The sequence below is a fragment of the Grampus griseus genome, assembly GCF_964374135.1.
Source record: "Grampus griseus genome assembly, chromosome: 4".
Taxonomy (NCBI): Eukaryota; Metazoa; Chordata; class Mammalia; order Artiodactyla; family Delphinidae; genus Grampus; species Grampus griseus.
Window position 1 is genome coordinate 141237099 of NC_138997.1, and position 26738 is coordinate 141263836.

A 26738-nucleotide genomic window follows, 5' to 3' on the forward strand; every position below is an offset into this window, starting at 1 on the left:
CGTCCCCTGCATTGGCAGGCGGATTTCCTGCGCCACCAGGAAAGTCCCAGAGGAGCCTTATAGTGTAAAAAAAAACTTCCCTCCTTCTGCAGCCTCTGCACCCCGTATATCTTGACTGTTGCACTTTTCATATTCCTTGATCATTGTCTTACCTGTCTGCCTCCTCTGTCGGCCTGAAGGTTCCTCAAGGGCAGGATCTTCCTTCACCCTGCATCCTCAATACTTAGCCCAGGTCCCTCCACATGTTAGCAACTAATAAGGTTTGTAATTATTAATCTTTTAGCTATCCCACCTAGCTAAACATCTTTGGATAGCGGCGGAGGTTGAATTATGTCTCCCCCCAAAGACATGCCAAAGTCCTAACCCACCGTACCTGTGACCTTATTTGGAAATAGGGTCTTTGCAGGAGAAGAGACGCAGAGAAACACAAGAAGGCCACATGACCGTAGAGGCAGCGATTAGAGTTAGTGGCCACAAGCCCAGGAACACTTAAAATTGCTGGCGACCCCCAGAAGTTGAGAGGCAAGAAATAGATTCCCCCTCCGAGCTTTCAGATCTGTGAGAGAATAAATTTCCGTTGTTTTAAACCATCCATTTTGTGGTAATTTTTTATGGCAGCCCTGGGAAAGCAATACAGACAGCATGAAAATCAACTCCATGGTTAAAGACTATGAGGTTTAGCATTCATTTATCTTTTACGTAATTCAACAGACATTTGGTTTTTGCTCTTCTCTCTGGTAAATCACATGATCTGAGTTAGTTTTCACTCCTTGATTCTGACAGAGACCCTTTAGGGAAAATCCCAACTGAGGGACTATAATGTACAAAAAGAATGAAGAATCTTTGAGGTTTTCGGGATATCACTAGATTCTGCAGTCTGTGCAGTTGACGTTGGCCTAAACCCGCAGTACCCGCCCTTCTCTGCTCCTCCTGGGAACACGCAGGTGACAGCTGACGTTCACCTGTCCTAACAAACACCCCAGGGCAGCGGTCAGACGCAGGAACGCACCACCTGCAACTCTCCCACACGAGAAAGCACGCCAGAGTAACAAACGGAGACGCGCGAGCTTTCATTAGAAGACAACCCTGAACATTCACAAACGGAGGCTCCATGACTTTGATCGGTAACAATACGGAGCCAATCAGACGTCGGATGCAGGATTGACCTTTATGATTCCATAAATACACCACCTCCAGAATTCTCCAAAACTCAGCTCTGGTCATGTTACTATCCGGCACCGACACCCTTGGATGTTTCCCCGGAGAATAAAGCAAAGGTTAAATTCCTCAGCCCCCAGAGTGAAGGAAGTCAGAAAGAGAAAAACAAATAGCGTATATTAACGCATATATGTGGAACCTAGAAAAATGGTACAGATGAACCGGTTTGCAGGGCAGAAATAGAGACACAGATGTAGAGAACAAACGTATGGACACCAAAGGGAGAAAGCGGCGGGGCGTGGAGCTGGTGGTGTGATGAATTGGGAGATTGGGATTGACATGTACACACTAATATGTAAAAAATGGATAACTAATAAGAACCTGCTGTATAAAACAAAATAAAATTAAAAAAAAATTCCTCAGCCCCGAACTCCCCAGCCGAATAACGATAAACAGCCCAAAGCAGGAAAGGAAGTGGGTCCGTCTTCTTCCCTTTCACTTCCGGCCGCGGCGTCCCGCCCCCATGACGCAAACACGCCGCGCCGTAACGTACGTCATCCCGGCGCGCCTCCGAGGCTCTCGGCGGAGACAGAACATGGCGGAGCTGGGAAGGGTTGCAGTTCGCGATCCGGATTCGCTGCTCCCTGGGGGCTTCTGGGCGGCGGTGGCCGTGTGGGTGGAGAGGCCGCAGGTGGCCAACAAGCGGCTGTGTGGCGTTCGCCTAGAGGCCCGGCGGAGCGCCTGCTTGCCCCGGGTCGAGCATTCCGGCCCCCGGCCGAGCTCAGGCCCCGAGCCGGAGGAGCGTGCCCCGGCGGGATGCGGGCCCAAGGAGGGGCTGGGACACGGCCAGTGTTTCCCCGAGGGGGGGCCGGGCCCTCGGCCGGGCGCAGTCCCCGAGCAGGGCCCCCAGGAGAACCAGGGCCGGCGCCAGCAAGGGGAGGACCAGCGGGAAGCAGCCAAAGCGCCTCTGCTCTCTGGGGCCCCTGGGCAGCCCGGCAAGGCTGGAGCCGGGGAGGGCGACTTCCCCGCCCCGGACCTGGATTCTCTCTGGGACGATTTCTCCCGGAGCCTCGCCAGCGGCAATCGAGAGATGCTAGCCTTCTTCACCCGCTCCGGGGCGGAATCACAGCTAGAGGCTCAGCACGAGCTCGACGTGATTCTCAGAACCGTCATCCCAAAAATGAACGCGCATTCTTGTGCTCCGAAGAGAGAAATAGTCGTGCAAGGTAAGAGTATTTCTGATAGTGGCAGGTGTCAAAGATACATAGAGCCGGACACTAGTGAAAGTGGCAAGGATAGGTTTTAATTGGTAATGCACTATCACAGTAGGGAGAAGAGTCCAGCGTGAACTGAACTCCACTGCGATTTGTGCAGAGGTGACTGGGCTTTTTACAGGGAGAATGAAGGAAGAGGATGGAGCGGTAGAGCCCGGGAGGTGAAAAATTAACCAGAAGCAGGAAAGGTGGGGATCAGTCCCTGTGACACCATCTGGGTTTGCTAACTGGTGCCTGTGGATGTTAGGACCTCCCCTCCCACAGAGGCGGTCCCAGGGGCTCTTGCTCAGGTGTGGGCTGGAACAGTCTATTCTTCTCTCAACCTTGAGTTTTTTCAGGTGGGCACTTTAAGGGGGCCTAGGGTCATGCTAGGGATGTGGCCTTGAGCTGTGACAATGTTTGTTCAGGTCTTCATAGGCCAAGGTTGAACCCTAATTGAGACAGGCCTCAGAGGAGCCTGCCTAGAGTTTGGTCCCGGGGAGAATCTCTCGCAGAGGCTGCAGTTAGATTAAAAACCAGCCAGTAAGTGAAAAGGCACTAAAGGCACTTAGTCTGCCAGTTTCCTTGCCATGCCCCAGGGAGGTTGTAGATTTTTCATTGTTTTTGGAGGGGGCACGTAGAAATGTGACTCCTTAGTACAGAGGGTGGGGTTGTGGATTGGGGTGGTGTCTGGAAGGCTTGGGGAAGATGGTGAAGGAGCGCTGGACCATGAGTGGTAAAGGGATGAGGGAAAAGGCCAGCTCCTGGGGCAGCTCGTGGAGGCCTCCCTACATCTCAGAGCTGCACCCGTGCCGAATTTGACTCACGCTCAGAGCCTCATTGACTTCCCCTGCTGCTGCATCTTTTCTGCCTCTAGCTGGAGACGGTTCTCAGCTTTTCGGGGCTCACATGGCTAGACGGGGCCCACCTGTGTAGTCCAGGATACTCTCTCTCTCTTCCGAGGTCCATAACCCTCTTCACATCTGTAGAGTCCCTTTTTGCCATGAAACAACTCCGTGTGGTCACAGGTTCTGGGTATCAGGGTGTGGGTATCTCTGGAGGCTGTTCTGTCCACCACAAGCAGCGCTGCTGAATTACTACTGGTGGCTGCATACCCCCTCCCCGCCCCCCAGTACTGCGGGCCTCTGTGCCCCTGTAAGACTCTTCGCGGGTGTTCCCTCCTCCAGGAGGCCCTCGCTGACCCTGCTGCCCAGACTAGTTCAGGAGCCCTTCCAGCTTTTATCACCTTTTAAACTTCAGCTCTCCTGGCCTGAGGAGATGAGCGCATCAGTGCCCACGAGGCCTTCAAACGTGGATGTCTGCATTCTCATGTGGGCTTCGCAGAAGAGCAGGGCGGGCTAAGCCTGTCCTCTTCCTCTTGGTGAGCACCGCTCCTCCACGGGGGGGCCCTTTCAGGACTATGCTCAGCTCGGCGCGGTGCAGGCTTGGGGATGGGCCGTGGCCAGGACGTTCGCTGATGTAAATCGAGTGGGGAAAAGCCCTGGGGGTTGAAGGCACGGTGGATTCAGTACTGTTTTTTTAAGACCGCTTTTGATGAGACTCTGAACTAAGCACTTTAATCGATTATCCCTATCTTTTTCCCCCCAGATGTCCTCAATGGAACCGTAATTTTTTTACCTTTGGAAGAAGACAGTGAAGGGAATTTAAAGGTTAAGACGAGCAACGTGTATCAAATTCAGCTCAGTCAGAGCGAAGGAGAATGGTAAGGACCGAATAACTTATTCTTCTCTCAGTGATTGATGCTTTAAATCAATGATGTTTTTAAATTAATGAATTAATTATTTTGGGGGGGCTGCATCGGGTCTTGGTTGCTGCGCGCGGGCTTTCTCTAGTTGCGGCGAGCGGGGGCTGCTCTTCGTTGCGGTGCATAGGCTTCTCATTGCGGTGGCATCTTTTATCGCAGAGCACGGGCTCTAGGCGCACGGGCTTCAGTAGCTGTGGCTCGCGGGCTCTAGAGCGCTGGCTCACTAGTTGTGGCGCCTGGGCTTAGTTGCTCCACGGCATGTGGGATCTTCTGGACCAGGGCTCGAATCTGTGTCGCCTGCATTGGCAGGCGGATTCTTAACCACTGCGCCCCCAGGGAAGTCCCCAGTCAGTGATTTCTTTAGGCAGCTGTAAGATTCCGGTCACCAAGGAGCAGCAGGGACTCCCTCTTAGGCGGTTCGGGTTTGTGGGAACGTGCTTTCTAGTTGGCATTTCCCTGACGCGTCCTTGTTCCTGTTGGCACCTGGGTGGTCATAGCCTGGCTGGAGGGCCCGTGCATTCTGTGTAGCCTTGATGGTTAGTAGCACCTGGTTCTAGCACCGAATCCAAATAAACACAGTGCATTCGTTGTTCTGTTATTTCTTACCCCTTGGTAACGGGTGGTAAGTGGAACCTTCTTTTTCGTTGTCCACTGAGGCTCACGGGGTCTTAGACGTAGAGGGTGTTCTGTGATGTTTATCATAAAAGCAGCAGTTTCATCCGTTCCCTTAATTCCACGTGGTGTTTGGGCCTGTCTGGACAGTGTGAAATTTGACTTACTTCCATTTGGTATTTTTTCAATGAAAAAGTCAGAGGAAGGTTAAATCACTTGCTGTTCTTCTGCTGGTGTTTTCCTGAGAGCCACATGCGTCTATTCTTTCAAGACAGCCTTGGGGATGGGCTTTGCACGTGGTTTCATAGGGAGCTGAGGGGTACATTGGGAATAGCTTGGTTTTGGAGTCACATAGACCTGCGTTTCCCCACCAGCATTGAGCTTGGGTACGTTGCCTCTGTGGCCCTCAGTCTTCTCATCTCTGAAACGGGTTAATCATCTTTGAGCCCCCCAGGAGGGGGCTGGGCCGGGCTTCCCAGGGACCTGTTGTAGGCTTACACGCTGGGTGGGGTACTCAGGGTCGGCCGGGGTGAAGCCTCTTGCCGGTTGTTAAATGCTCCCCAAGGGGCCTTGCCCCGAGGCCCTTTCCTCTCCCCTGGAGAGTGAGGGCAGACCCCGTGGGAAAGCCGGGTGTGCCCGTGTGGGTCACCCAGGGGGTGCCGATGGCGGAGCTGCGGGGTGAGCGCTGGAGGCTGCTGTCCCCTCGCCTGGTTGGGGAAGCCCCGCCCGAGTCTGGCCGCGGCAGGTGCTCAGTGTGGTTGATGCGGTGGAATCCCAGCCCCTGTTCTCCATGAGCTTCCGAGTGCCCGGGTGGCTACTCCCCATCTTTCCCGGCTGACATCTCCTGTCGTTGCCCTGCCGGGCAGCTGTCACCTGCATTGCGTTGGGAGCTGGCCACACCGTGGGGCCAGGTATGGGGCCTTCTCAGCAGAACACGAGTTAAATGGCGTTTGGTGGTTGCCACCGTGGGATGCAGCACTCCTGGTCTGTGCTTGGCTTCAGCAGGACTTTGGTGTGCCCACCGTGTGCTTGTGCTGGGCAGCTGGGGGTCAGCAAGGCCCGGGAGAGACAGGTGAATGCTCTAATGCCAGGTGGTGCTGAGTGCCGGGCAGAGAAGTGAGAGGTGGCTCAGGCCTCTATTCCCGGTCCCTTCATTGGCAAGGGCAGTGCTGTGCCCATCATACCAGGGTGGGCGGGAGAGGCCCCTGAGGCCTGAGCGGGTGAGGGGGTAGCCGTGATGACCCCGGTGACACCTGGGAAATAGCGTGGGGCCCAGGAAGAGCAGAGGAAAGGCCCGAGGCCATCAGCCCCAGCAGGATAGCTTCCGAAGGGAAGGGACGGGAAAGGTGAGCGTCTTGGGGCGTGTTTCTCAGTGGGCACTTGGCACCTGTTACTTATGGGAGTGAGCTGTGTCCCTTTGATGCGCCTGGTGGCAAAAGCCTGACAGTTGTAACTCTCACCAGACCGGCGACCCCTTGCCCCTGCCCCTGGCCCGCGCCTGCCTCCAGCTCTGCCCCGTCACCCAGCCGCCTGTGCTTCTGGACGCCACCTCCTTTTCTGTGCGCCAGCAAACTTGATGCCTCTCCCCTTCATCGCACTGCCTGGGCCGCAGCCTCGGTGGATGTGTTGTCGTGACCTAGGCCCGCGGGTTGCGCGTTTACTCGGCGCCCAGACAGCGAGCGCCCGCCGTGATCAGGCACTGCTGGGGCCGGGGTCGAGCGGCGAACAGAACAGACAGGGCCGCAGCCTCTGCATTTTGGTGGCAGAGGACACACGGTGACCTAGAAGGACTGTGAGCCACAGGGACTGTGTATGTGTCCTCAGCTTGGTGACCGAGCGCTCAGCTTCCTGGATGGGAAGTACTCAGTGGACCAGCATTCTACATCTGGGTAGCACATGTGAAATGTATAAAACCTAGAAAAGTTAAAAGAAATCCATAAACGTTTTAGCATCTAGCTAATCGGTGCATGAAGTGGGAGGTGAGAGGAACTTTGTCGTTGGGCTGATGGGCTTCGTAAGATGTGTAAATGCATTTTAACAACGTTTGCAAGAGAGGAGGAACTCTTTCTGCTTTTTAAATGTGTTTTTCTCTGTAGGATGAAAATTCTGTAACTAGTTCCAGATTGTCTTGTGTTTGGGGTACCATATTTTGTCATCGTAGCTGTCTTAATTTCTCTCTTCTTTTGGCAAAGAAATGTGTAATTTGAAAATAAGAATTGAAACCAGCTGTGCTTACTCATATCTCTCTTATTTTCAAAGGTTCATATCTGTTTTAATTTTCTGTCCAGAAAGATGGCATTCAGATGGCATTGTGTATCCCAAACCCACCTGGCTTGGAGAAGAGCTGCTGGCCAGATTGGCCAGGTGGTGTGTGGAGAGCAGGCAGAGTGGGTTCAAAAGCACCCTGTCCCTCATTTCCATCATGAAGTACAGCAGGGTTCACCAGGCGCTTAAAGAGAAGTATAAAGACATGACCAAGGTAATTCTGGGCAGAGACGTCTGTGACTTCCCCCACCGCCATTGAAACGAGGTGATGTACCAAGCTGCTCCAGGTGACGTTGTTTCGCCTGTGAGCTGCAAATGCAGACATTAAGTCAAAACATACCCACCCAGGGCCCCACATCGCAGCCTGGACTTTGACATAGTTAGGGATGCAGACCATGAAAACACTGGCAGTTACGCTGTGGAGAAGGATTTGGTTTTTGTGTCTTGCTTTGTTTTGGCACGTTACTATTTTTTTTCAAGAGAACAAAAGGAGAATAATTTAATTTAAAATAATGGAATATTTAAATACTAAGTTCCCATAATTCTTTAGTATAAACATAAAGGTATTTGAAGAAAATATATGGAAAATTAAAGTACAAAAGCATATACTTCCAAAAAGGAGACTAATTTTGTAAAATGTCCTTAACTTGAAGATGTAAAAAGAAGGTAACCACAAACATCCGTGTATTCACACCCAGCTTAAGAAATAAAGTATCGCAAGCATATCTCCATTTATTGTGCTTTGCAAATATTGTAGTTTTTACGAATTGAAGGTTTGTAACGGCCCTGCACGGAGTAGGTCTGTTGGCACCGTTTTCCAACAGCGTTTGCTCACTTCGTATCTCTGTGTCACATTTTGGTAATTTCACAATATTTCAAACTTTTTCATTATTATTGTATTTGTCACGGTGACCTGTGATCAGTGACCTTTGCTGTTACTGCTGTAACTCACTGCAGACTCAGGTGATGGCTGGCATGTTTAGTGATCAAGTATTTTATGTTTTGGCTGCACCAGGCGGCTTATGGGATCTTAAGTCCCCAGCCAGGGATTGAACCCATGCTCTCTGCTGTGAAAGTGCTGAGTCTTAACCACTGGACTGCCAGGGAATTCCCAGCAATAAAGTATTTTTAAATTAAAGTACGTCCATTGTTTTCTTAGACGCAACACTATTGCACACTTAATAGACTACTCTGTAGTGTAAACGGAACTTTTATATGCACTGGAAAACCAAAAAATCTGCGTGACTCGCCTTACTGCAATATTTACTTTGTTGGGGTGTCTGGAACTGAACCCGCAATATCTCCGAGGCGCCTGTGCTAACAGAGTTGAACCTACTTTGTACTCTTCCTGTTCGTATCTCCCTCCCTTCTCCTAGAAGTAACCACGGTTCATCGTTGCCACGTATTTTTGTGTCAGTCCCCTCTTGCTGTGTAGCAGAGCATCCCCAGCGTCTCAGGTGTTCCTGCTGGGGCTGGCTGGCCTCGGCTGGCCTCGCCTTCTCTCCCAGGTCCTGGCCTAGCGCTTCTTCATTATCTTACTGTTCAGTACCTTTAAGAAGGGACTTCTTTATTCTTCCAGCTTTTAAAATTGTCCTTGGCGAGATGGTTCGTCCAAACTGTCTAATCCACTAGACTGGAAACAGAAATCTGAACGTTTAGTATTGGCCATCGGTTTTTTCTCATCTGCCAAACTCCCGTTCTGCACGTTACTGATGTTAGTAACGAGGCCTCACACTTGCACAGCCAGTATTTTCTAGTTTCACAGTACCTGCTGGTCATCCTGCGTGGTAATTGAGGCAGAGTCAATCCCTGCTTTACAGATCGGGAGACGGGGACAAACAGCTGAGTGACACTCCTGACAAGTGACGGCAACTCACTGACAGACCAGAGGGTGCAGCACTGACCTCCTGACCCCTGTGCCTTTGCTTCCTCGACGCCCCCCCGCCCCTCATTTCCTTGTCTGTCATACTTGTCTAGATGAGTGACGAGGGTAGCATAGCTCAGCATTTTCCTCTGATGCCCAGCGGCCCCACCTCAATGTCTTACAGACAATGTCTTTACTCCACAGTCTTGCTTCAGACTCCATTGGTCATGATGTGTCCTGTTACACACAGATGCGGTGAAAACTTACACATGCCCTTGAAAATGTTGTAGGTGTGGCCTGAAGTAACTGACCCTGAGAAGTTCGTGCATGAAGACGTGGCTCTTGCTGCCTACCTGCTGGTAAGGCTGAGCGGGCTGAGTTTAGGTGGAAGGGCGGGAGTTGCTCCGGGGAGCTCAGGACTTCTACGGTTCTGTTGGCCAGGGTTGGTTACACAAGGGATTTTTTTTTTTTTAACTTTGCACGGTGCTTTTGCGTGAATGTAGAACGAGTCTGAATTGTGAAATGTAACATCAGGAATTGAACTGAAGCAGTGCCTTCCTGATTAGTAGTCAGCGCGGAACACGGAGATGCTGGCTACGTCTGGGAGCTGCCGTCGGGGCCCATCTGATACGCACATGCCTACCCAGCAGTCCTTGCATTCAGTGTTTCCAGTTCTAGACCTTCTCGGCTGCCTTGCTGACCACCTGGATCTGGGCAGGCCTTTAACTTCGTAGTCTTGATTTTCTCATCTATGAGATGTTTAGAGGAGATACCTTGCAATTGCCTTTCAGCCGTAATTCTCTTAGTCTTCGAAATAACATTGCTTCTCAAAGTATACAACACTTGAAGAATTGAGAGAATGCCTGAAGGAACTGACAGTAATGTGTACAGCTCTTGCCCAGAGATGACCACGTGAACGTGGACTCTGGGTGGAAGAAGAAGGCTTTGATGCCCGCGCAGCATCCGGCCAGGGCCGTGGGCAGATCCCGCCTTGCTCTGCTCACCCGGGCATCACATGCGCGGAGGCCCGGGGCCTCGGAGGAGGCCGCTCCTCCTGTTGTGGGAGAGGATCTGCAGTTCCAGGTGGGGTTGTGTCTGAATTACTCTGGGGTGAAGTGAATCACAAACTGACTTTGGTTTTTTTTTTTTCTGTTTGCTTAGATTCTATGGGAAGAAGAGAGAGCTGAGCGGGGAGAGACAGCCAGGCAGTGCTTTGTCGACCTCGGTTGTGGGAACGGGCTCCTGGTCCACATCCTGAGCAGAGAAGGGGTAAAGCATGCTTGGGGCCGTTTCTCGTACCTTCGCTAGAGCGTCTTCAGGCCCAGCACAGGGTCTTTCTCTGCTGGTCCGATCGGGATTCAGAGGTGGCCTGGCTGTCGGCATAGTGGCTGGTTGCAAACTCTGTGGGGTGGGCAGCTTGTAAACAGGACCAAAGACAGCGGTCTCGTGAGACTAGAAGAGGGTTCTCAGACACTCGGCCTGCGGAACAGCACGCTTTCAGCAGCTCTGATGTTTTTGTTGTCAGTATTTTCTTTGGAAAACCCACCATTTCAAGGCACAGAGAGGGGAATAAAGGATAAGGTGGGTTCTGCCCTAGAGAAGTTTAGATTCTAGCTCAGAGGACAGTCAGGCACCCATGTATTGTATTGATACACATACACATGTAAAACTGTGATAGTCAGTCTTGCACCCATTTTCTGGATTGTGAAGTAGAGGCATTGAGAGCTGAGAACAGCCCCGGCCCTGGGAGCAGTTCAGGACTCGCAGGCGTCAGCTTTCCCCCGGCGTCTCGTGGCGTCCGGCGAGGCCAGTGCACTGGGTGCAGCAGCGCCGTCACCTGGCCCAGTGAGCTTCGTGCTTGAGAGTGACAGTGGGGATTGAAGCCCAGTCGTGGTGACCCGAAGGCTGGTTTTCTTGTGACCGTAGCATCCTGCCTTATGGACAGACACATTTGTCCTCACCTGTGGGACTTTGGAATGGGGTTGTTAGACGGGGCTTTCTGAGGTGCTTTGTAAAAGAGTGAGGCTGCAGTTGTGACCCCTGTGAACAGGTTGTCTGTGGGGTGTTAGCGCATCTGGTGGTGACTAGGAGCCAGTGGGTGGAGACATGGGGGTGGGGCCCCGGGAGAGCTGCGTGTGGTCAGGGTGCGCTGGATGAGAACGACCCTGAGGACGGGGCTCGTCTGGGGGCTGGAAGAGAAGGTGAGCCCGAGAGCTGAACTTGACCAGCTCAGAGGAGCCGGCTCCCTTTCAGGGCAGGCGTATTTCCCAGGGCTGCGTGTGGCCGTGGAGGTGTTTGCGCGCCTTGGCTCTGTTCCCCTTCGCGAAGCCTCGGCAGCACAGGTTCTGTCTGTGCCCCGCAGGATGCAAGTGTCTGTTCTCAGCAGCCGAGGAGCTGAGGGTCTCCTGCACTTAACGCGGGGGGTGATACCTGCAGAGTTTGATCTGTTCTTGCTAATTTATTGTGGTGTACTGACCTGGACCTTTGATTCCTGAAATTCCTCATTTCAGCATCCAGGCAGAGGGATTGACGTCCGAAGACGAAAGGTTTGGGACATGTACGGACCAGAGACGCACTTAGAGGTACTGGCGCTGTCCCTGCCCTTGACCTCAGCGCGGTTATTTGAAGGGGTGTCTCTGTGTACGGGCCAGTCAGAGATGCTCATAACCACAGCAGTCCACGTTCGTCTCAGTGCCCTGAGACTGTAGAGACGGATGAAGCTTGAGACCTCCACAGCCTTCTGGTTAAGCCGAAGGAGGGATGCCGGAGCCGGAGGCGTGTCTCCTTCCCCGGGTCTGCCGCAGGCCCTTTGCGTCTCCTGTGGGTGCCCGAGGGGGCTATTGGCTGCCTGGGTGGCGGGGGCGGAGGACGACCCCTCCTCTGCATCTCCTGTGGTGCCTGGGACAGGCCGCATGTTCAGACTTCTGCTAGGCAGTGGGTGCCTACCCTGCCAGGACCGGGCCGGGGCAGGGGCACCATGGGCAGTCCCACTCTGTGAGCAGCGTGGCTAGGAGTGGCCTCCAGCAAGACGGCGAGCTGGCGAGGAGTCGGAGGAGGGGAGCGCAGTGGAGTGGCCGGACCGGACTGCACACGCGCAGCCGTCCAGCGGGGACAGACAGCACGCCTAGCCTCAGTCGTGACCGCGGGGCTGCAGGAAGCCCCGTCCGCCCCGCCGTGGTCCAGAGCAGCTCCGAGCCATCAGAGAGGGGGGTCTCCTCCGCAGCACCCCGCGGCAGGTCAGGGCTCTAGCGTTTCCCGGCGTTGGTCTCTAAGAGCCCAGGCCTCCAAGCCGGCGGGGGAGCGTGGCGGTGGGGCTGCACGCTTGGCCCCAGCGCACCATGGGGCCTCTGCTGTCCAGCTGCCCGCATCGCCTCTAGACCCTGTCCCCGAGCGAAGACGCGCGGGGGTGACCGGGACGCGACGTCTCATCCGCCCGAGGGCAGGATGCTGACCGGAGAAATGAAAAGGGCATTTGCTTTTGGTCGTGGAGAATGGCGGGAACATAGCGAAGTGGAGGGATGCCCGCGTGCCAAAGCCCAGCAACTCATCGGCCGCCTCCGCGATTCTGTGTCTCATCCCTCCCCCTCCCCCTCCCCGACCACAGCCTCAGCCCAGCCGTGGTTTCCAAGCAGATCTCGGGTATATCATTTCATCTGTGAAAAGAAAACGAAAGTTTCAAGACATATTTGGATATTTTCTCTTTGCCTTTCTATCAAAGTTGAGAATGTTATTGCAAAATATAAAAACATTGGAGGAAGGGAGGTTCATTGCAGCTGCCCGACAGCTTTTTATTTGCTCAGTTTCTCATTATATATTTATACTTTGTTTTATGCTACAAGAGTTTACATTTGCTTGTATATTCATACGTTACAATAAATTAGAACATTTAAAAAACTCTCAGGTTTGAGGAATGGTGGTAAACCAGATGAAGGACCAGGGGAGGCTCTGCAGCCACATGCACAGACCACGTGTCCTCACACAGGTAATAAAATTGGGCTCTGAATTTCGATGAGGCTGATGATCAAAGCTAAGGGAATAACGTGGTTGATTCCCAAATCCCCTGGGTCCCAGGAGAAACAGCAAAATAATTTCTTTGGGTAAAAAGGTCACACAGCAGTTGAATAGGCTCTGTTTAAATCATGACCCCAAGGAAGAGCTGGCTGGCACAACGTGCCCCTTGGAGAACAGGTAGAAGATTCTGGTTCTTTATTCGAGGTTCCCTGTGGAATGGGGGAAACCCCACCCATCACTCAGCGAAGGCCTGCTAGTAGGAGTGCTGTGTCTCACCTCTTGTGCATTTTTTTCTCGTTACACCTGGACCTCTGGTCGCCGAGCTGGAGGAAGAGTCCTGCATCTTCCCGTGTTAAATGTGAGGGTGGAGGCTGGCAGGTAGACAGGTAGAGCTTTCTTGTCTAGCATGTTGTTGGAAAGAAAACTGTAAACGTGATTGTGATAATTACTAAGCGTAATTCGTTTTTGTAAATATAGACCATTTAAAGAGGCAGGCAAATTTAAATGTAGAATGGGTGGGAAGAAAGAATAAATAGTATTAAAAGTTTGTTTTTGATAGTATCAAAAGTTTGCCTACTTTCGAATTACACATAGGCCATTTTCAGTATTTCACTGAAATACTGTTTTTAGCATTTTAATATTTGTGAAAAAAGAAGCGCATATGCTTATTCAAGAACCAAAAAGATGAATTTAAATTCAATTTTTATATCCGTCAGCTTTGCAAAACACTCCCGTCGCCTTCAAAGTGAGGGTTAACGTCGTGTCTTCCCCATTTGTTCTGACCGAGAACTAACACGTCTGCTTACTTGCCGTGGAGGTTCATTCTTCAATTCTAAAATTAGTGGATTTTGAGTGGTTATATAGTCTCTCTTTCCAGTTTTTTTTTTAACCCTTTGTTTTACATTGAAGTATAGTTAATTTGCAGTGTTGTGTTAGTTTCCGCTGTACAGTCTCCAGTTCTCACTGACATCTTCACCATTGAGACTGTTGACTTTGATAATTAATGACGGCCTGCTGATTAGCAGAAAGGATAAGGTGTTCACTTAAAGTTCTTAAATCCTCAAAGCAAGCCGTTCCCAGCTTAACTACAGACACGATCACAGTGGTGAACATGCCTGTTCAGTGGGTAAAAACTTGCTGTCTGAGAGTTCACAAAAGGTAATAGTGTAATAGCAAAGGCTGGTGCACACTTCTGCAAATTCTTCCTATATTTTCTCTTTTCATAGATGCGCTCATTCCGTGGGTTGTGTAAGTGCATCAGGGTCTATGTCAAGTCAGCCTCAGACCTCCCAGCTTTCCGCGCACCCCTCTGCAGGCCGTTTCTTGCCCCTCCTCCTGTCAAAAGTAAAGTGGTTCACATGTCCCCTGTCTCCTTTAGCTGTCTCATATTTATGTAAAAAGGCTATTTTTAATATCAAAAGAAGATGAGCGTCCAGAAGTGTTGTTGGCTCATCGGCGCAGCGATGATGCTAAAGTTGTCAGGAGCCGTGCCCTCGGGCAGGCCGGGCTGGGCACACACTTCCTCACTCCTGGCCCAGCTTCCGCCTTTTGCAGATGAAGACCTGCAGCCCAGAGGGGCTGAGACTGGGCCGGGAACAGCTGCGGTTCTGCAGGGGTGGTTGCGTTTGTTGTTTCCCTCCGTGCTCTGATTTTATTTACTACACGTTCAGTCTTGTTCTGTGTCTTTCTTGTAGGAAAGTGCAATCACACCAAATGATAAGACCCTCTTCCCGGACGTCGATTGGTTAATCGGAAACCATTCCGATGAACTAACGCCATGGATACCTGTGATTGCGGCCAGGTGAGTAGGTGGAGGTGTTAGCACAGTGGTGGCTGGGGATGTTTTGTTGCCTAAACCTCGCTGTCCAGAACCGTAGCCACTGGCTGCTTGGGGCTATCGCGTACTTGAAGTGTGGCTGGTCCAGATTGATGAGACGATAATCTGTTGGATATATTGGGTTAAATTTAAAATAAATTCCACCTGTTTTATTTTGCTATTGGAGATACGGATACTAGAAAATATAAAATTATGTCTGTGGTTCACATGTTCACATTATATTTTCGTTGTGATTACTTCCACAGTGTTTATATCCAGTGTTGAAAGGTGTGTTTTTCCTGATAGCAGGAGGGTTTGTCTTCCAGCGTAGAGACCTCTGCTGAAATGTTTTGTCTCAGTTTTGGGCGCTCTGCCTCGGGCAGACTTCTTTGAGATGCACGTTACCTCGCTGCCCTTTCACATTTCATTGCCGGGTCTCTTTTATCCAAGGTTCTTTTGGACTGTTCTATTTATTTATTTTTTTAATGCCCTCCCCATCCCTTTTCTTTTAGGTACAGTTGATTTACAATATTATATAGTTTCAGGAGTACAGCGTAGCGATTAAAAATTTTTTGGTCCTACTCTATTTGTAGTTATCATAAAATACGTCCTGTGTTCCCCGTGCTGTACAGCATATCCCTGGGGCTTATCTATGTTATACATAGTAGGCTGTGCCTCTTAATCCTCTACCCCTGCCTCGCCCCTCCCCGCTTCCCTCGCCCCTCCCCGCTTCCCTCGCCCCTCCCCGCTTCCCTCTCCCCACTGGTGACCACGAAGTCGTTCTCTGTATCTGTGAGTCTGTTTCTTTTCGGTTATTTTCATTCGTTTTGTTTTGTAGATTCAGCAGACAAGTGATAACGTACAGTATGTGTCTTTTTCTGTCTGACTTCATTGCACTAAGCATAACACCTTCCAGGGCCATCCTTTTGGACTGTTTTAGAATAATATAGGTCAAGGAGCAAATCATAATCTTTTTTTGCTTACCTCTGAAATTTCCTGTCCAACAGCTGAACTCTCCAAGTACTTCAGAAAGTTTTAGATTACAGTTGATGATCATAATTGCAATAGAAAAAAATATTTTTAATAAAAGTAATTCGATTCATATTTTATTGAAAAGATGCTGTGCTGCATTGTTTCTAGAAATTAAATTGGGGAAGGCTATAATTCTTCTTTTTATATAAAAAACAGAATTAGCCAGTAGCACCTCGTTTGCGTTTTGCCCAGGCACACCGTTGCCGCGTGGCTTTCTGAGGACTTTTCTTTATTGAATCTCTTTAACACTGTGGGTTTCCGTGTCGCTGGTTGTCTTTGAAGGTCCTCCTACAACTGCCGCTTCTTTGTCCTGCCCTGCTGCTTCTTTGACTTCGTTGGGAAGTATCAGCGGAGGCAGAGCAAGAAGACCCAGTACCGAGGGTACCTGGATTTCATCACCGAGGTGGGGTCGACCTGTGGCTTCCACGTAGAGGAGGATTGTCTTAGGATTCCTTCCACCAAGAGGGTGCGTCCTGGTCCCCTGGGCTGTCCTTGGCGGGCGACACCGAGGTGTTTAGATGGAGAGCTTGGGGCCGTCCTTGTCACAGAACCGTAGACGGCACTGGGATGGTTGCAGGTGTGACTGTCCCAGAGGTGCCCTTGCTGATCCCAGCATCCCCGTCCGTCACTGGCAGCTCCAGAGGCTTGTTCTGGGCCTGCAGATCCCTGCTTTGCAGGCGCTCTGCCGCTTCCTTCTCCCGCCCTGTGGCAGCTCTGCAGGAACCCTCAGCAGGTCTTCATCCCTTTTCCAGAAACTGTGACTGCCCCTCGGGGACCCTCCCAGAGTGGGTGTCAGCTTGGCTTCTCTACAGGTTTCTGGCCGTAGTGCTGCCTGGGGCTGAACGCTCTAACTTCTGACTTAGGGTCCCAAATTACAGGCTGAAATGGCTTCAGAAGCTCAAAAGGATTTCACATTTCCTCATTAAAAGGCTTATTAGTTCAGATTTGCTTGAAATGAACTTTTCCAGGTAGAAATTGACCCTTGCACTGCCTGTGACCCTGCCAGGTGGTCGGGGCCGACCTGCTTACCACGCAGGGGGCTTGGACGACTGAGGGAGTCAGGGGAACCATTGACATTGGTTTCATTAATCTCTGTTAACTTTCTTTCATGAGACTCTGTAGACCTCAGTACTTTTTGTGAAAAACGAAACACAAAAACCTGTCACCCGATCTCAGCTTGATTGCGTGACGGTGGTGAAAAGGATCGAAGGTTTGAGCTTGACTCTCGACTTGCCACTTCCTGGCAGTGCGTTCGGGGGCACATCACAGACACTCCCTGCCTGTGTCCTCACTGCCAACTAGGGAGCAGCAGCTCGCCGGCCGGTGCCGGGCCCTCGCTCGGGCTCAGCTGCCTGCGCTGGGCCCCTCTGTCGGCTTCAGGTACACTGCTGTCGCTGCTCGAGGCCGTTTGGGCAGTGTCCTTTAGGGCTCACCTTCAGAGCCTTCACGTCATGCTCTTCCACGTCCTCTCTTTTGGCAAGTCAGTCTTCTGAGGTTGGATGGAATTTTGCTGGAGTTCGGGTCACGTAGGTACGAGGATCCTACCGTTTTGATGTTTGCGTTTGCTATTCCGTTACTGGTTGCTGGAGGCCACGGAGCATTGCTTAATCTCTCCGAACCTCAGGTTTCCTATAACTGGAAGGTTCGGGGGTCAGGTGCAAGTGCGGTGTCCACACACAGCAGCTGTTAATTGAGGACTGATTACGTGCCACGCCTTATTCCACGCACACAGAAGTTGTCACCTGCCCGAGATCACACATTTAGCAGGTGGCACAGCTGGAGAGCAGTGAGGGATGGCTCTGATGCAACCAGATTCGCCTTCATCGGGTTCAGGCCCGGAGAGGACGTCCAGAGACGCTGTACCCACTGCAGCGTCGCCGGACGGGGCCTGGCTCTCCCCGGGGCTCCTGAGGGCAGCCTTCGTCTGGACGTGCGAACGGGGAAGGGGACAGCGTGAACTGGACATCCCCGCCGTGCCAGGTGCTCTGCTAGGTGCACACGTGCTCTCCTCGCTCTGGCAGCGCTGCCCCTTGAGAGCCCTGCAGGGTTACCGTCAGGGTCTGTGTGTGGGGCGGAAGAGGGGTGCAGTGGGGTGCGGCTGGTTGGCTCAGTAAAGGTGACCTTGGTCTGTCGTGTTTGTCAGGCGCTGTGGAAGTCAGGAATGAAGCTTCCTGTGGGCTTTTGCTGATAGTATATTAAGTCATTGGTTGGCATGACTTTTTAAAATAAGGATTCCTTTCATGATAGGTGTCGAAAACTTTCGTGGAATTTATTCTCCAGAACAAGAGAGTTCCCTGGAGAACGTTGAGATACTATTGGAACCTGCTAAAGTACTTCCTGTGCTCTTTTCACGTGTAGGTGTGTCTCATTGGGAAATCCAGAACATACCCGCCCGCTGGAGAAGATTCTGTGGACGAGCGGAGAACCCGCTACATTAACAGCAGGCGGGGCAGTCCTGTGAGCCCACCTGGCCAGGTCCCTGCCCCTCGTCCACCCGGGGCCGCCGCCGGTGGTGCCGATGGCCCCGAGGGGCATGGAGCCCTGGACGCCGGGGCCGGGCACACACCGGAGTCCCCCGCCGAAGGACTCTGGCTGTCTGGATTTCGCCCCAGAGAAAAAGCCAAGCGCGTGAGGAACTGTGCCGCCCTCCCTCGAGATTTTATTGGCCGAGTGGTTTTGCAAGTGGCGAATCTGTTGTTGGGCAGAAAGCAGTCAAACGTGACAAGCTCTCAGAGCAGGAGCGCGACGGCCTGGAGTCGGGGAGGTAACGGGTACCCTGGGTCAGAGCAGGAGCAAGACGGCCTGGAGTCAGGGAGGTAACGGGCGCCCTGGGCACTGGCTGGGCTTCAGACCAGGAGTGTGAAGGCCTGGAGTCGGGGAGGTAACGGGCGCCCTGGGTCAGAGCAGGAGCGCGAAGGCCTGGAGTCGGGGAGGTAACGGGCGCCCTGGGTCAGAGCAGGAGCGTGAAGGCCTGGAGTCGGGGAGGTAACGGGCGCCCTGGGTCAGAGCAGGAGCGTGAAGGCCTGGAGTCGGGGAGGTAATGGGCGCCCTGGGTCAGAGCAGGAGCGTGAAGGCCTGGAGTCGGGGAGGTAACGGGCGCCCTGGGCACTGGCTGGGCTCCAGGCAGGGGCTCTTCTCTTCTCAGAGCCAACTTCAAACTGCGGTACGCGGGCCTCTCGCCGCTGTGGCCTCTCCCGCTGCGGAGCACAGGCTCCGGACGGACGTGCAAGCTCAGCGGCCGTGGCTCACGGGCCCAGCCGCTCTGCAGCACGCGGGACCCTCCCGGACTGGGGCACGAAACCATGTCCCCTGCATCGGCAGGCGGACTCTCAACCACTGCGCCGCCAGGGAAGCCCCCTTTAGTCATTTTTTAAATATTTATTTGGCCGCACCGGATCTTAGTTGCCCGCCTGCGGGATCTTCCTTGCGGCGTGCGGGATCTTTAGTTGCAGCAAGTGGGCTCTTAGTTGCGGCATGCATGTGGATCTAGTTCCCTGACCGGGGATCAAACCTGGGCCCCCTGCCCTGGGAGCGTGGAGCCTTAACCACTGGACCACCAGGGACGTCCCTGTGTGGTCATTTTTAATTAAATGTCACGAGGAGTCTTCATCGTTTTTGTCAAGTCACTAGGAGTGTGCAGATGGGCTGAGGGAAGGAGCTTGTTGGTGGGCTGCTGCCCGAGGGTGCTGTAGGGCTTCCTGAGCAGCCAGGCGCTCGCCCTCTGAGTTTTGGGGTCACTGGAGGAGTTGGAGGCCCCACCCTCAGCCTGTTGGGGATGCTGCCCGCTGGCCCCGTGGGTGGGCCGGCCCAGGGAGGGGTGAGCAGTGGGTCCTTCTCCCCCCACAGCGTGGATGGTGCTCTGCTGAGTCTCTCTTCATCCTCACGCCCCTCCCATCCCTCGTGTACGTGTGATGCGGCAGTGACCTCGAGCTTGACCCCCTCCAGGGATCACCTGACCCTGGGAGCATCTGGTTGGGAGAGCCTCTCTGGGGACCCGGTGGCGGCCGTAGCCAGTGCCGCCCTGGTGGAGGGGGCTGACTGTCCGCATAACTGCGGACAAGGCCCAGGTGCCTGGGGAGTTCTGTGGGTCGGCACCCCTTCCTCGGTGCGCCCTGCAGAGGCAGGCCAAGGTGGAGAGGGAGGACGCTGCCTCGGGGCTCGGACCTGCGGGCGGCTCTGAAAACATGGACTCTGACCTTTAATTCCCAGGATGGTCCTTTCCTCTGCGGGGTCCTCTGGGAATGACTGTGCCCAGGAAACGCTGGCCTGTGCCTGGGGTGGGACGCCCTGATAGTGAGCAAAGATGGGGTCTCTACCTGGGCTCAGTTTGGGTGGGTAGCGGTGGCTCCAATGATGATGGGGTCTCAGGCCTGCCCGCCCGTTGGAAACGTCGGGGAGCCGGGGTGCCGTCCTCCCCGGGTGGGTCTCCAACAGCCGGGCTGCTCTGAGGTACTCCCACTGCCCCGCCCGGCGTGAGAAGCCTATCCCGGCGGGGGCCTCGCAGCTGCACACTCCGCCCTTGGTCACTGGACTTAGTGACCCCTGCCCCAGCGTCAGGCTCGGGACCCCCAGTGTGTTTGAGCCCTGCGCGACGTCAGTGAGCGGGTCTGTCCCCAGGACCTCACTCATCCCAGGCTGGGGTCTACCCTCTGCCAGGCATGGCGGAGGGGACGCCGGGTGGGAGGTGGCAGGCTCGGGACACGCGCACGTGGAAGGGTGAGAGGCAGCGGTGCGGAGCTGCACGTGGAGCCCGCGTCGTGGGGCTCTAGGCTGGGGGGCGGGGGAGAAGGGCAGGCTTCTGGGCCAGGATTTAATTTTCCCCCGGACTTCCCGTCTCCTCTCAGAAGGGGTTCCAGGTGGCTGCGAGGCGGGCTTGGTGCGTGGAATGGCAGTCCCCGCCCCGAGCAGCGGCTGGGTCACGTGGCAGGGCTGACTTGCTGTGTCTGGGAGGCTCGGGGGTCAGACACGGCGCGCGCGGCCTGACATCTCAGGTGCGATGGCTCTGCCTGCGGAGTCCCAGCAAGCTGTGGATTCAGTTTAACTAAAGTTCTCACGTGGGGGAAACCCTGTCTTCAACAGGGAGCCTGTCCTTGGCGGAAGTGGCCGGGGAGCTGGACAGGGAGACGCTGCAGAAGCTGAAGCGGGAGTGCGGGGGCCTGCAGACGCTGCTGAGGAACAGCTCGCAGGTGTTCCAAGGTGAGGGGTTGGGCCGGGCCTCCCTCGGTTCTCAGCGCCCGAGGACGGGCTCCACGCTTCCCGAGGCAACGAGAAGCTGCTCTCGTGCAGATTCTGCCACCGCCCTCTCCTGCCTTCCCCCCTTTTTTTTAATGAAATAAACCTTATTTGAGAGGAGTTTCAGAGCTAGAGGATAGATCCCCTCACGTGCATCTCAAGTCGCGCAGGATGTGGGTTGCCCCTCTGCTTCTCTGATGCTGCCAGCCTCTGCCCGGCACCCCCGGGCCCAGCCCCGCCGCGTCTAGGACGCGCCCCCTCCTCCCGCGCTGGCAGGGCCTCCCGTCGCTGGGGAGCTTTTCCGGGTGGAGCTCCAGTACTTGCTGTGCTTTGGCCTCTGGCTGAGCTCCCACCCCGGCCCGTGTGCCTGCACTCCCCCTCCCCACACACACTGGCGCCCTGGGATCCAGGTGGGTGGAGGGAGGAGGGCCCGGGGCCTGCGTGCTCTTCCACGCAGGCTGCAGAGCGCTGCAGAGCGGGGCGCCGCCGCCCCTGCCCTCCTGGAGTTTGCAGCCTGACAGGGAGGGGAGACGTCGCAGATGTTTACATGGGCACCTGGGGTTCAAGAAGTTCTGTGTACACATCCGCCAGAGGGTCCATAAGTCGTCGTGTTTGCTTCTTAAAGCTTTTTCCCCTTTGTCTTTGTGGAAGTATTTTAAAGCACATCCCATCTGACATGCTAGTCACCCCTAAGTACTTCTGTGCGTGGCTTTAAAAATAGTGGGTGTCTTCTTGCATCACCCTAGTGTCGTAGGTGACATTCTCGCCCAGGGAGGCCTGGCCTCACCTCAGACAGGCATCAGGAAGGCTTCGCTTAGGAAATGACATCTGAGCTGGGACTTGGTGAAGTGAACAAGGAAAACACTTCAGGCAGAGGGAGCAGCGTGTGCGAAGTAGCAGGATGGGGCCTTGCTGAACGGGGTGGGACGGGGTAGGTAGGGCTGGCGGGCTGCAGCCCCCTGTGGCCGTGAGGGGGACCTGGGCCTCTGTGACGGGCAGCGGCGCGCTGACTCGCTGTGATGGTGGGAGGAGCAGGCCCAGCTGCCCCGTGAGCTCGTGCAGGCGGCCCGAGAAGCGGCCGGAGAGCAGTGCCTCAGGCTCAGCAGCTGCGTGGATGCAGAGCGGGGCGTCCGGCAAGGAGGCCGTGCCTGCCTGACCCCCCCGTCCGTGCTGGCGGCTGCACGCCCAGATGACAGCCTCCCTGTCCCCACCCGTCCCCAGCGCCCGGTGGGTGGGTGGGCACTCCCTTGGGACAGATACCTTGGGGGTCTGTGTGGGGAGGGGTTACGGGCCCTGCTGGGCTGAGGCCTTTGCAGAGGTGGGGAGGCCACTGTGGCAGCACGGAATAGAAGTCTGACCCGAGGGCGCTGGCCAGCACTGGGCCTGAAGGCCTCGTCCCGCAGCCCGGGATGTGGGCCAGTCCCTCCCCCCGCACCTTTGTACTCCTGCCGCCAGCGTGGTTGCCCCGTGACGGGGGGTGTGGGCGGAGGGACCGCGCACAGAGATGCAGAAGCACATCTGCCCACTCCTCGGCCTGTGCACCTCCTCGGGAGGTGAGTGCTGCCGCCTTGCGGCCCCACCTCCTCGTGTGCACCTGAGAGCTCCGTGCGCGCCGCCCGTGTGTGCACCACCCCGAGGCACACACACCTGTACCACCTGCCCCTTGTGTGTGCACCTGAGAGCTCGCGTGTTCACGCCCGCAGCACCGTCGGGGGCCTTCCAGAGCTAACGTTGGTTTTCATTTCAGCTTGACCTCAGTCGGCTAGATGCTGCTGTTGCTATGGCAGTGAGCCCCGCAGTGGAGCTGGCGGGTCCAGGGTTGGGGGCTGTGGAGGGCAGCCCACTGGTGGGCGGAGAGGCAGGGGGCGGGTGGGCCTTGCGGCTGGGAGTCCCTGCCCAGCTGGGCTGCACCGCGTGGAGCTTTCGTGACTGACATTCGCTGTGCCCAGGGGGCTGCTCTGCTTCCTACTGTTCCCAGCACGGTTTTCTGTTTGGTTTCATGAAAGAGTGTTCTTTTCTCCCCCATCGTAAATATGCATGTGTGCAATTGGTTTTCTGTGCGGTTTGCATCGCTGAGCGCGTTTATTTTTGGAAACGCTTCTGAGTACGAGGCTTGGGGGTTGAACTCCAGTAAACATTCTACACTCAGTCACGCAAAAAATAAGCACCAAAGCTGGGTCTTATCTCGTAGGAGATTTTTTTTAAAACTAACATGGTTAGTTTTACACGAGTGAGGAGGTGAAAAGAATTTCAGATGCTTCAGTTCCACCTGCCCTGAGCACCTTGTGGGCTGGGCATGCGCCCGCGCTCAGCCTTGAGGACACGGACGCAGCTCAGCGAGGTCGGTCCCTGGCCCAGGGTCTCCGGCGAGCTTGGGGGCTGGGCCGGCCCCCCGGGTCGAGAGGGACCCTGAACTGGTGCTGCTGAGCGCGCCGCGCTGTCCCGGTAAATTTACCTCCCTAGTGGGATTCTGGAAGAATCCTCAGCCGCTTCCTCAGGACACTGTGGCTCAGGTGACGTCTGTGGTCAGAGACAGCGGGGGAGCCCGAACAGCAGGTCCACCGAGTCTGAGGGACTCACGCTTTGGGGAGGAAGTGGGCGCACAAATGTCGGGTGAGAAGTGAGCTCCGTAGAGCACATTTTGTGCCTGTGATTCACTTAAAATCGGGAAGTCTGCTGGTCTGGCCTGCCAGCCGGCTGGAGGGGCGCAGGCAGAGGGCACGGGCCTGCCCAGACTGGGGGCGGGGGCCTGTCAGCCGGCCTGGCCCCCCTCCGCAGGGCCACCCCTCATCACCAGTGCCTGCTCCACAGGCCCTACGAGTCCTGCCTGGGTCCCCTTCCCCCGACCCTGCAGGGATTGCTCCGGAAACGTGGTACGGCTGGTGGAGGGCCCGCTGCGAGACAGCCCGCCCTGAGGGAGCGTGGACGGGCCAGCCTCTGTGGAGGGTGAGGGTCTGCACTTGGCTTTGGCCCCAGTGAGCCCCTCACCCTCTCGCCCGGACTTCTCTTGAGCCTGTCCAGGCCGTCAGGGGCTCCTCGTCTTTCTGGGGCACCCACGGCGGGAGTCTGGGGGAGTCTCACCTCCCAGGCTCCTTTGCACACGGCTGGGGCGTGTCGTTCCTGGCTGCGCCAGGAGGGGCTGCTGTGGGAGCGCCTGTGGAAGGCGGTGGCTGCTTGCCCAGCTCCCGGGCCAGGGCAGCCGAGCTCTCAGTGTCTGCCTCGTGGGAAGCAGGGCCGGCCTGGCCCTTCCTAGGTGCTTCTCGGCCGCCCCCTGAGGGTGAATCCCTGCGTTGTGTCCCTCGTGCGGAGAGGCACCTCTGCGGTTCCTTCCTCTGGTTTCAGGGGACAGTTTTCAATAAGCATCAGTCTGCAGAGACAGACAGTCTCGTGTTGCTGCAACACGAGGCAATTTGAAAGCGAAATTCAAGCGTGAATGCACACTTTCGAGTTTTCCTTAGAAGCTGGAGAGCCAGGTTTGTTCAGTGAGCTTCCTTTATTTCTGCCGAGCCTTTCCGTCTCCAGGCGGCTGTACAGCTTCCAGGGAAAAGCAGGACGGGTTTGGTTGCTCTGGCCCCGTCCCACGTGGGGGTGTTGGCGTCTCGGGAGGAAGCGGCCAAGCGGAAGCTCCCAGCGCGGCTTCAGCCGAGTTGGGGCGACTGGTTCAGGAGGCGTTTGGGCGGCCCCGGGCTCTCCCCGTGCACCGCCCTGGGGTCCTCCAGCCGCCCAGTTCTGCGGCCACCCCGCCCACACAGGTCCCCCCGCCGCATATCAGCCCCCTGCTGCTCTGTGAGGGCCTCCCGCCCTGCCCCTGCCGACAGGGCTGCCGTGCCCCTACCCCCTACTTCCCGTTTACGTCTGGGGGCTCTGCCTGTGACCCTGCTGGCCCCCGCAGCCTGCCCCTCGTCTCCACCTGCCTGGACAGGGCCTCTCCCCCGCTCGCTCCGCTCCCTCCTTATGATGCGGACGCGTGCCCTCGAGGGCCAGTGCCGCCACGCGGACGTCCTGCCCGCGTCGGGACCACGCTCGTGGTCGGCGTTGGCCTTGTTCCACGAGCCGGTGCCCACGAGTGGCCACGCCCGGGTCCCGTCACCAGCAGGACCTCAGGCACCAGCTCTTTGCCGTCCACCTGGCGTGCGGCAGCCCCTCCTGACGGCTCCCAGCCCCAGGCGCCTGCACCTGGTCCTTGCTCCCCTCGGCCCCTCCCTCGTGCTCGCGTGTGTGTGTGTGTGTGGGGGGGGGGGGGTGGGGGTGTGGGGGTGTGGGTGTGGGTGTGTGTGTGGGTGTGTGTGTGTAGGTGGGACTGCAGGCCGTGGGCGGGTGGGGGGCTGGGGCCATGGCCCGGGATCCCTGCGCCTCTCCCCCTCCCGCCGCCGGGCCTGCGGGGGCTGCGTCTCCTGTGGCTGCACCCCGGCCCTGGACAGCTGTCCCCACAGAGCCCGGCCGCCTGCCCAGCTCGCAGTTCACGCCTCGGCTGTGTCTTTTCTCTTTCTTCCCAACCCCAGTTGTGAACGGGCGAGTTCGCATCCGCGACTGGAGGGAAGAGAGGCCTCGGAAGGAAAAGGAACCAGAAGCAAAACGGAGGCAGTTTTCGGAAACGTTCAAAACCCGCATCTGTTGGTTTTTCGCTCATCACCCTGACGGTTGTGTTCTGCCTTCCGACCGCTGCCCGTTTGCCCACGGGCCTGGGGAGCTGCGGCCAGCCACCACCAAGAAGAGCGAGCAGCCTCTGTGAGCTGCTCCGCCTGCGGGAGGCCTGGGGCGGGGAGGCCGAGCCCGAGGGCAGCTCCCAGCTCCCCCGAGCGCTGCGCTTCTGCCCTGGTGGCGTTCAAGGTCGTTTTCCTTCCTCCTCGCTCCAGCTTCTCACAGGGGACGTGCTCACGCCCCACTGAAGCTACAATCACTCACACCTCCCCCGGCCCCGTCCCAGTGCTGGGTTGGTTTTAAATGTGGTCGCCCTTAAATGTGTTTAGCATCTTTACATCGGGAAGAGAGAGTGACAGTCTCGTGGTGTCTCGTGGCTCAGGAGGTGCAGGAAGTGCTTGAACTGGCCCTTCTCCAGCAGGGTGGCCGTCCCCGCCAACCACTAGCCACTCCGGGGTTGGCCGCCTCCTTCTGCCATAGATCTTCTCCCCACAGATACCGTTAATTCTCATTCCGGGAAAACAAAAATAATCCCCAGATCCTGATGTGCTTCTATTTAAAATTGTGTTTGTAGTTTTACACAAAAGGCCGTGTCGGTGACACTGTTCTGCCCCTTGATTTTCCGTGGAACGTAGCCGGCAGCCTTTTCCTTGTGGAGTGTTCCTCCTGCGGGATTCTCCGTTCATTTGTGAGAGATGAGAAGGAACCCACTCTCTTCCGCTCTGTGCAGCATGGCTGGGACGGGGGCTGCCGCGGGGCACAGGGCCCTGCGCTCGGGAAGCCCTGGTCAGCTGGGAGCCCCCGGTGCCAGGTCGAGTTCAAGGACAGGCCAGCAGGCGCCTGGCCAGCCTCCAGGAATGGGCAGAGTTGGCCGGGTGGGCACATGGGCTGTGCCTGCCTACCAGCCGCCCAGCCTCTCCCTTGCGTGAGGCCCCGCGAGGACCTGCTGGAGGGCCTGAGTGGCTGCAGTGACGCCGCTCCGGCCGTGGTTGGCTCGGCCTGTGCAGGTGGGGCCGTTCTGACCAGTGAGGTGGGTGGGGGACCACTGGGGCTCCCGGGGGCGGTTTCCTGCCTGTGGAGACCCCTCCT

General features: G+C 55.7%; 1 protein-coding gene across 2 annotated transcripts; it reads left to right on the forward strand.

Annotated features, from left to right (window-relative positions):
* The first annotated feature begins 1723 nt into the window (after positions 1 to 1723).
* TRMT44 (tRNA methyltransferase 44 homolog) lies at positions 1724 to 26193 on the forward strand. 2 transcript variants are annotated; one of them, XM_082653871.1, is made up of 11 exons: positions 1724 to 2384; positions 4020 to 4134; positions 7048 to 7267; positions 9208 to 9276; positions 10079 to 10186; positions 11428 to 11499; positions 14623 to 14729; positions 16059 to 16242; positions 18135 to 18540; positions 20856 to 20972; positions 25511 to 26193. In XM_082653871.1, the coding sequence occupies exons 1-11, from the start codon at positions 1754 to 1756 to the stop codon at positions 25738 to 25740; spliced, it is 2259 nt and encodes a 752-aa protein (XP_082509997.1). In that variant the 5' UTR covers positions 1724 to 1753; the 3' UTR covers positions 25741 to 26193. The 2 variants fall into 2 exon arrangements, 1 of the variants encoding a protein (XP_082509997.1); XR_014296712.1 differs by having other exon boundaries at positions 1746 to 2384; positions 18135 to 18404; positions 25511 to 25650.
* The last annotated feature ends 545 nt before the right edge of the window (positions 26194 to 26738 follow it).

Excerpts from the sequence above, each read along its gene's own strand:
- TRMT44 (XM_082653871.1), top strand. The coding sequence starts at position 1,754 with ATGGCGGAGCTGGGAAGGGTTGCAGTTCGCGATCCGGATTCGCTGCTC. Across the intron at positions 4,135-7,047 it reads AGTCAGAGCGAAGGAGAATG|GTTCATATCTGTTTTAATTT; the intron begins GTAAGGACCGAA and ends TTATTTTCAAAG. Across the intron at positions 7,268-9,207 it reads AGTATAAAGACATGACCAAG|GTGTGGCCTGAAGTAACTGA; the intron begins GTAATTCTGGGC and ends AAAATGTTGTAG.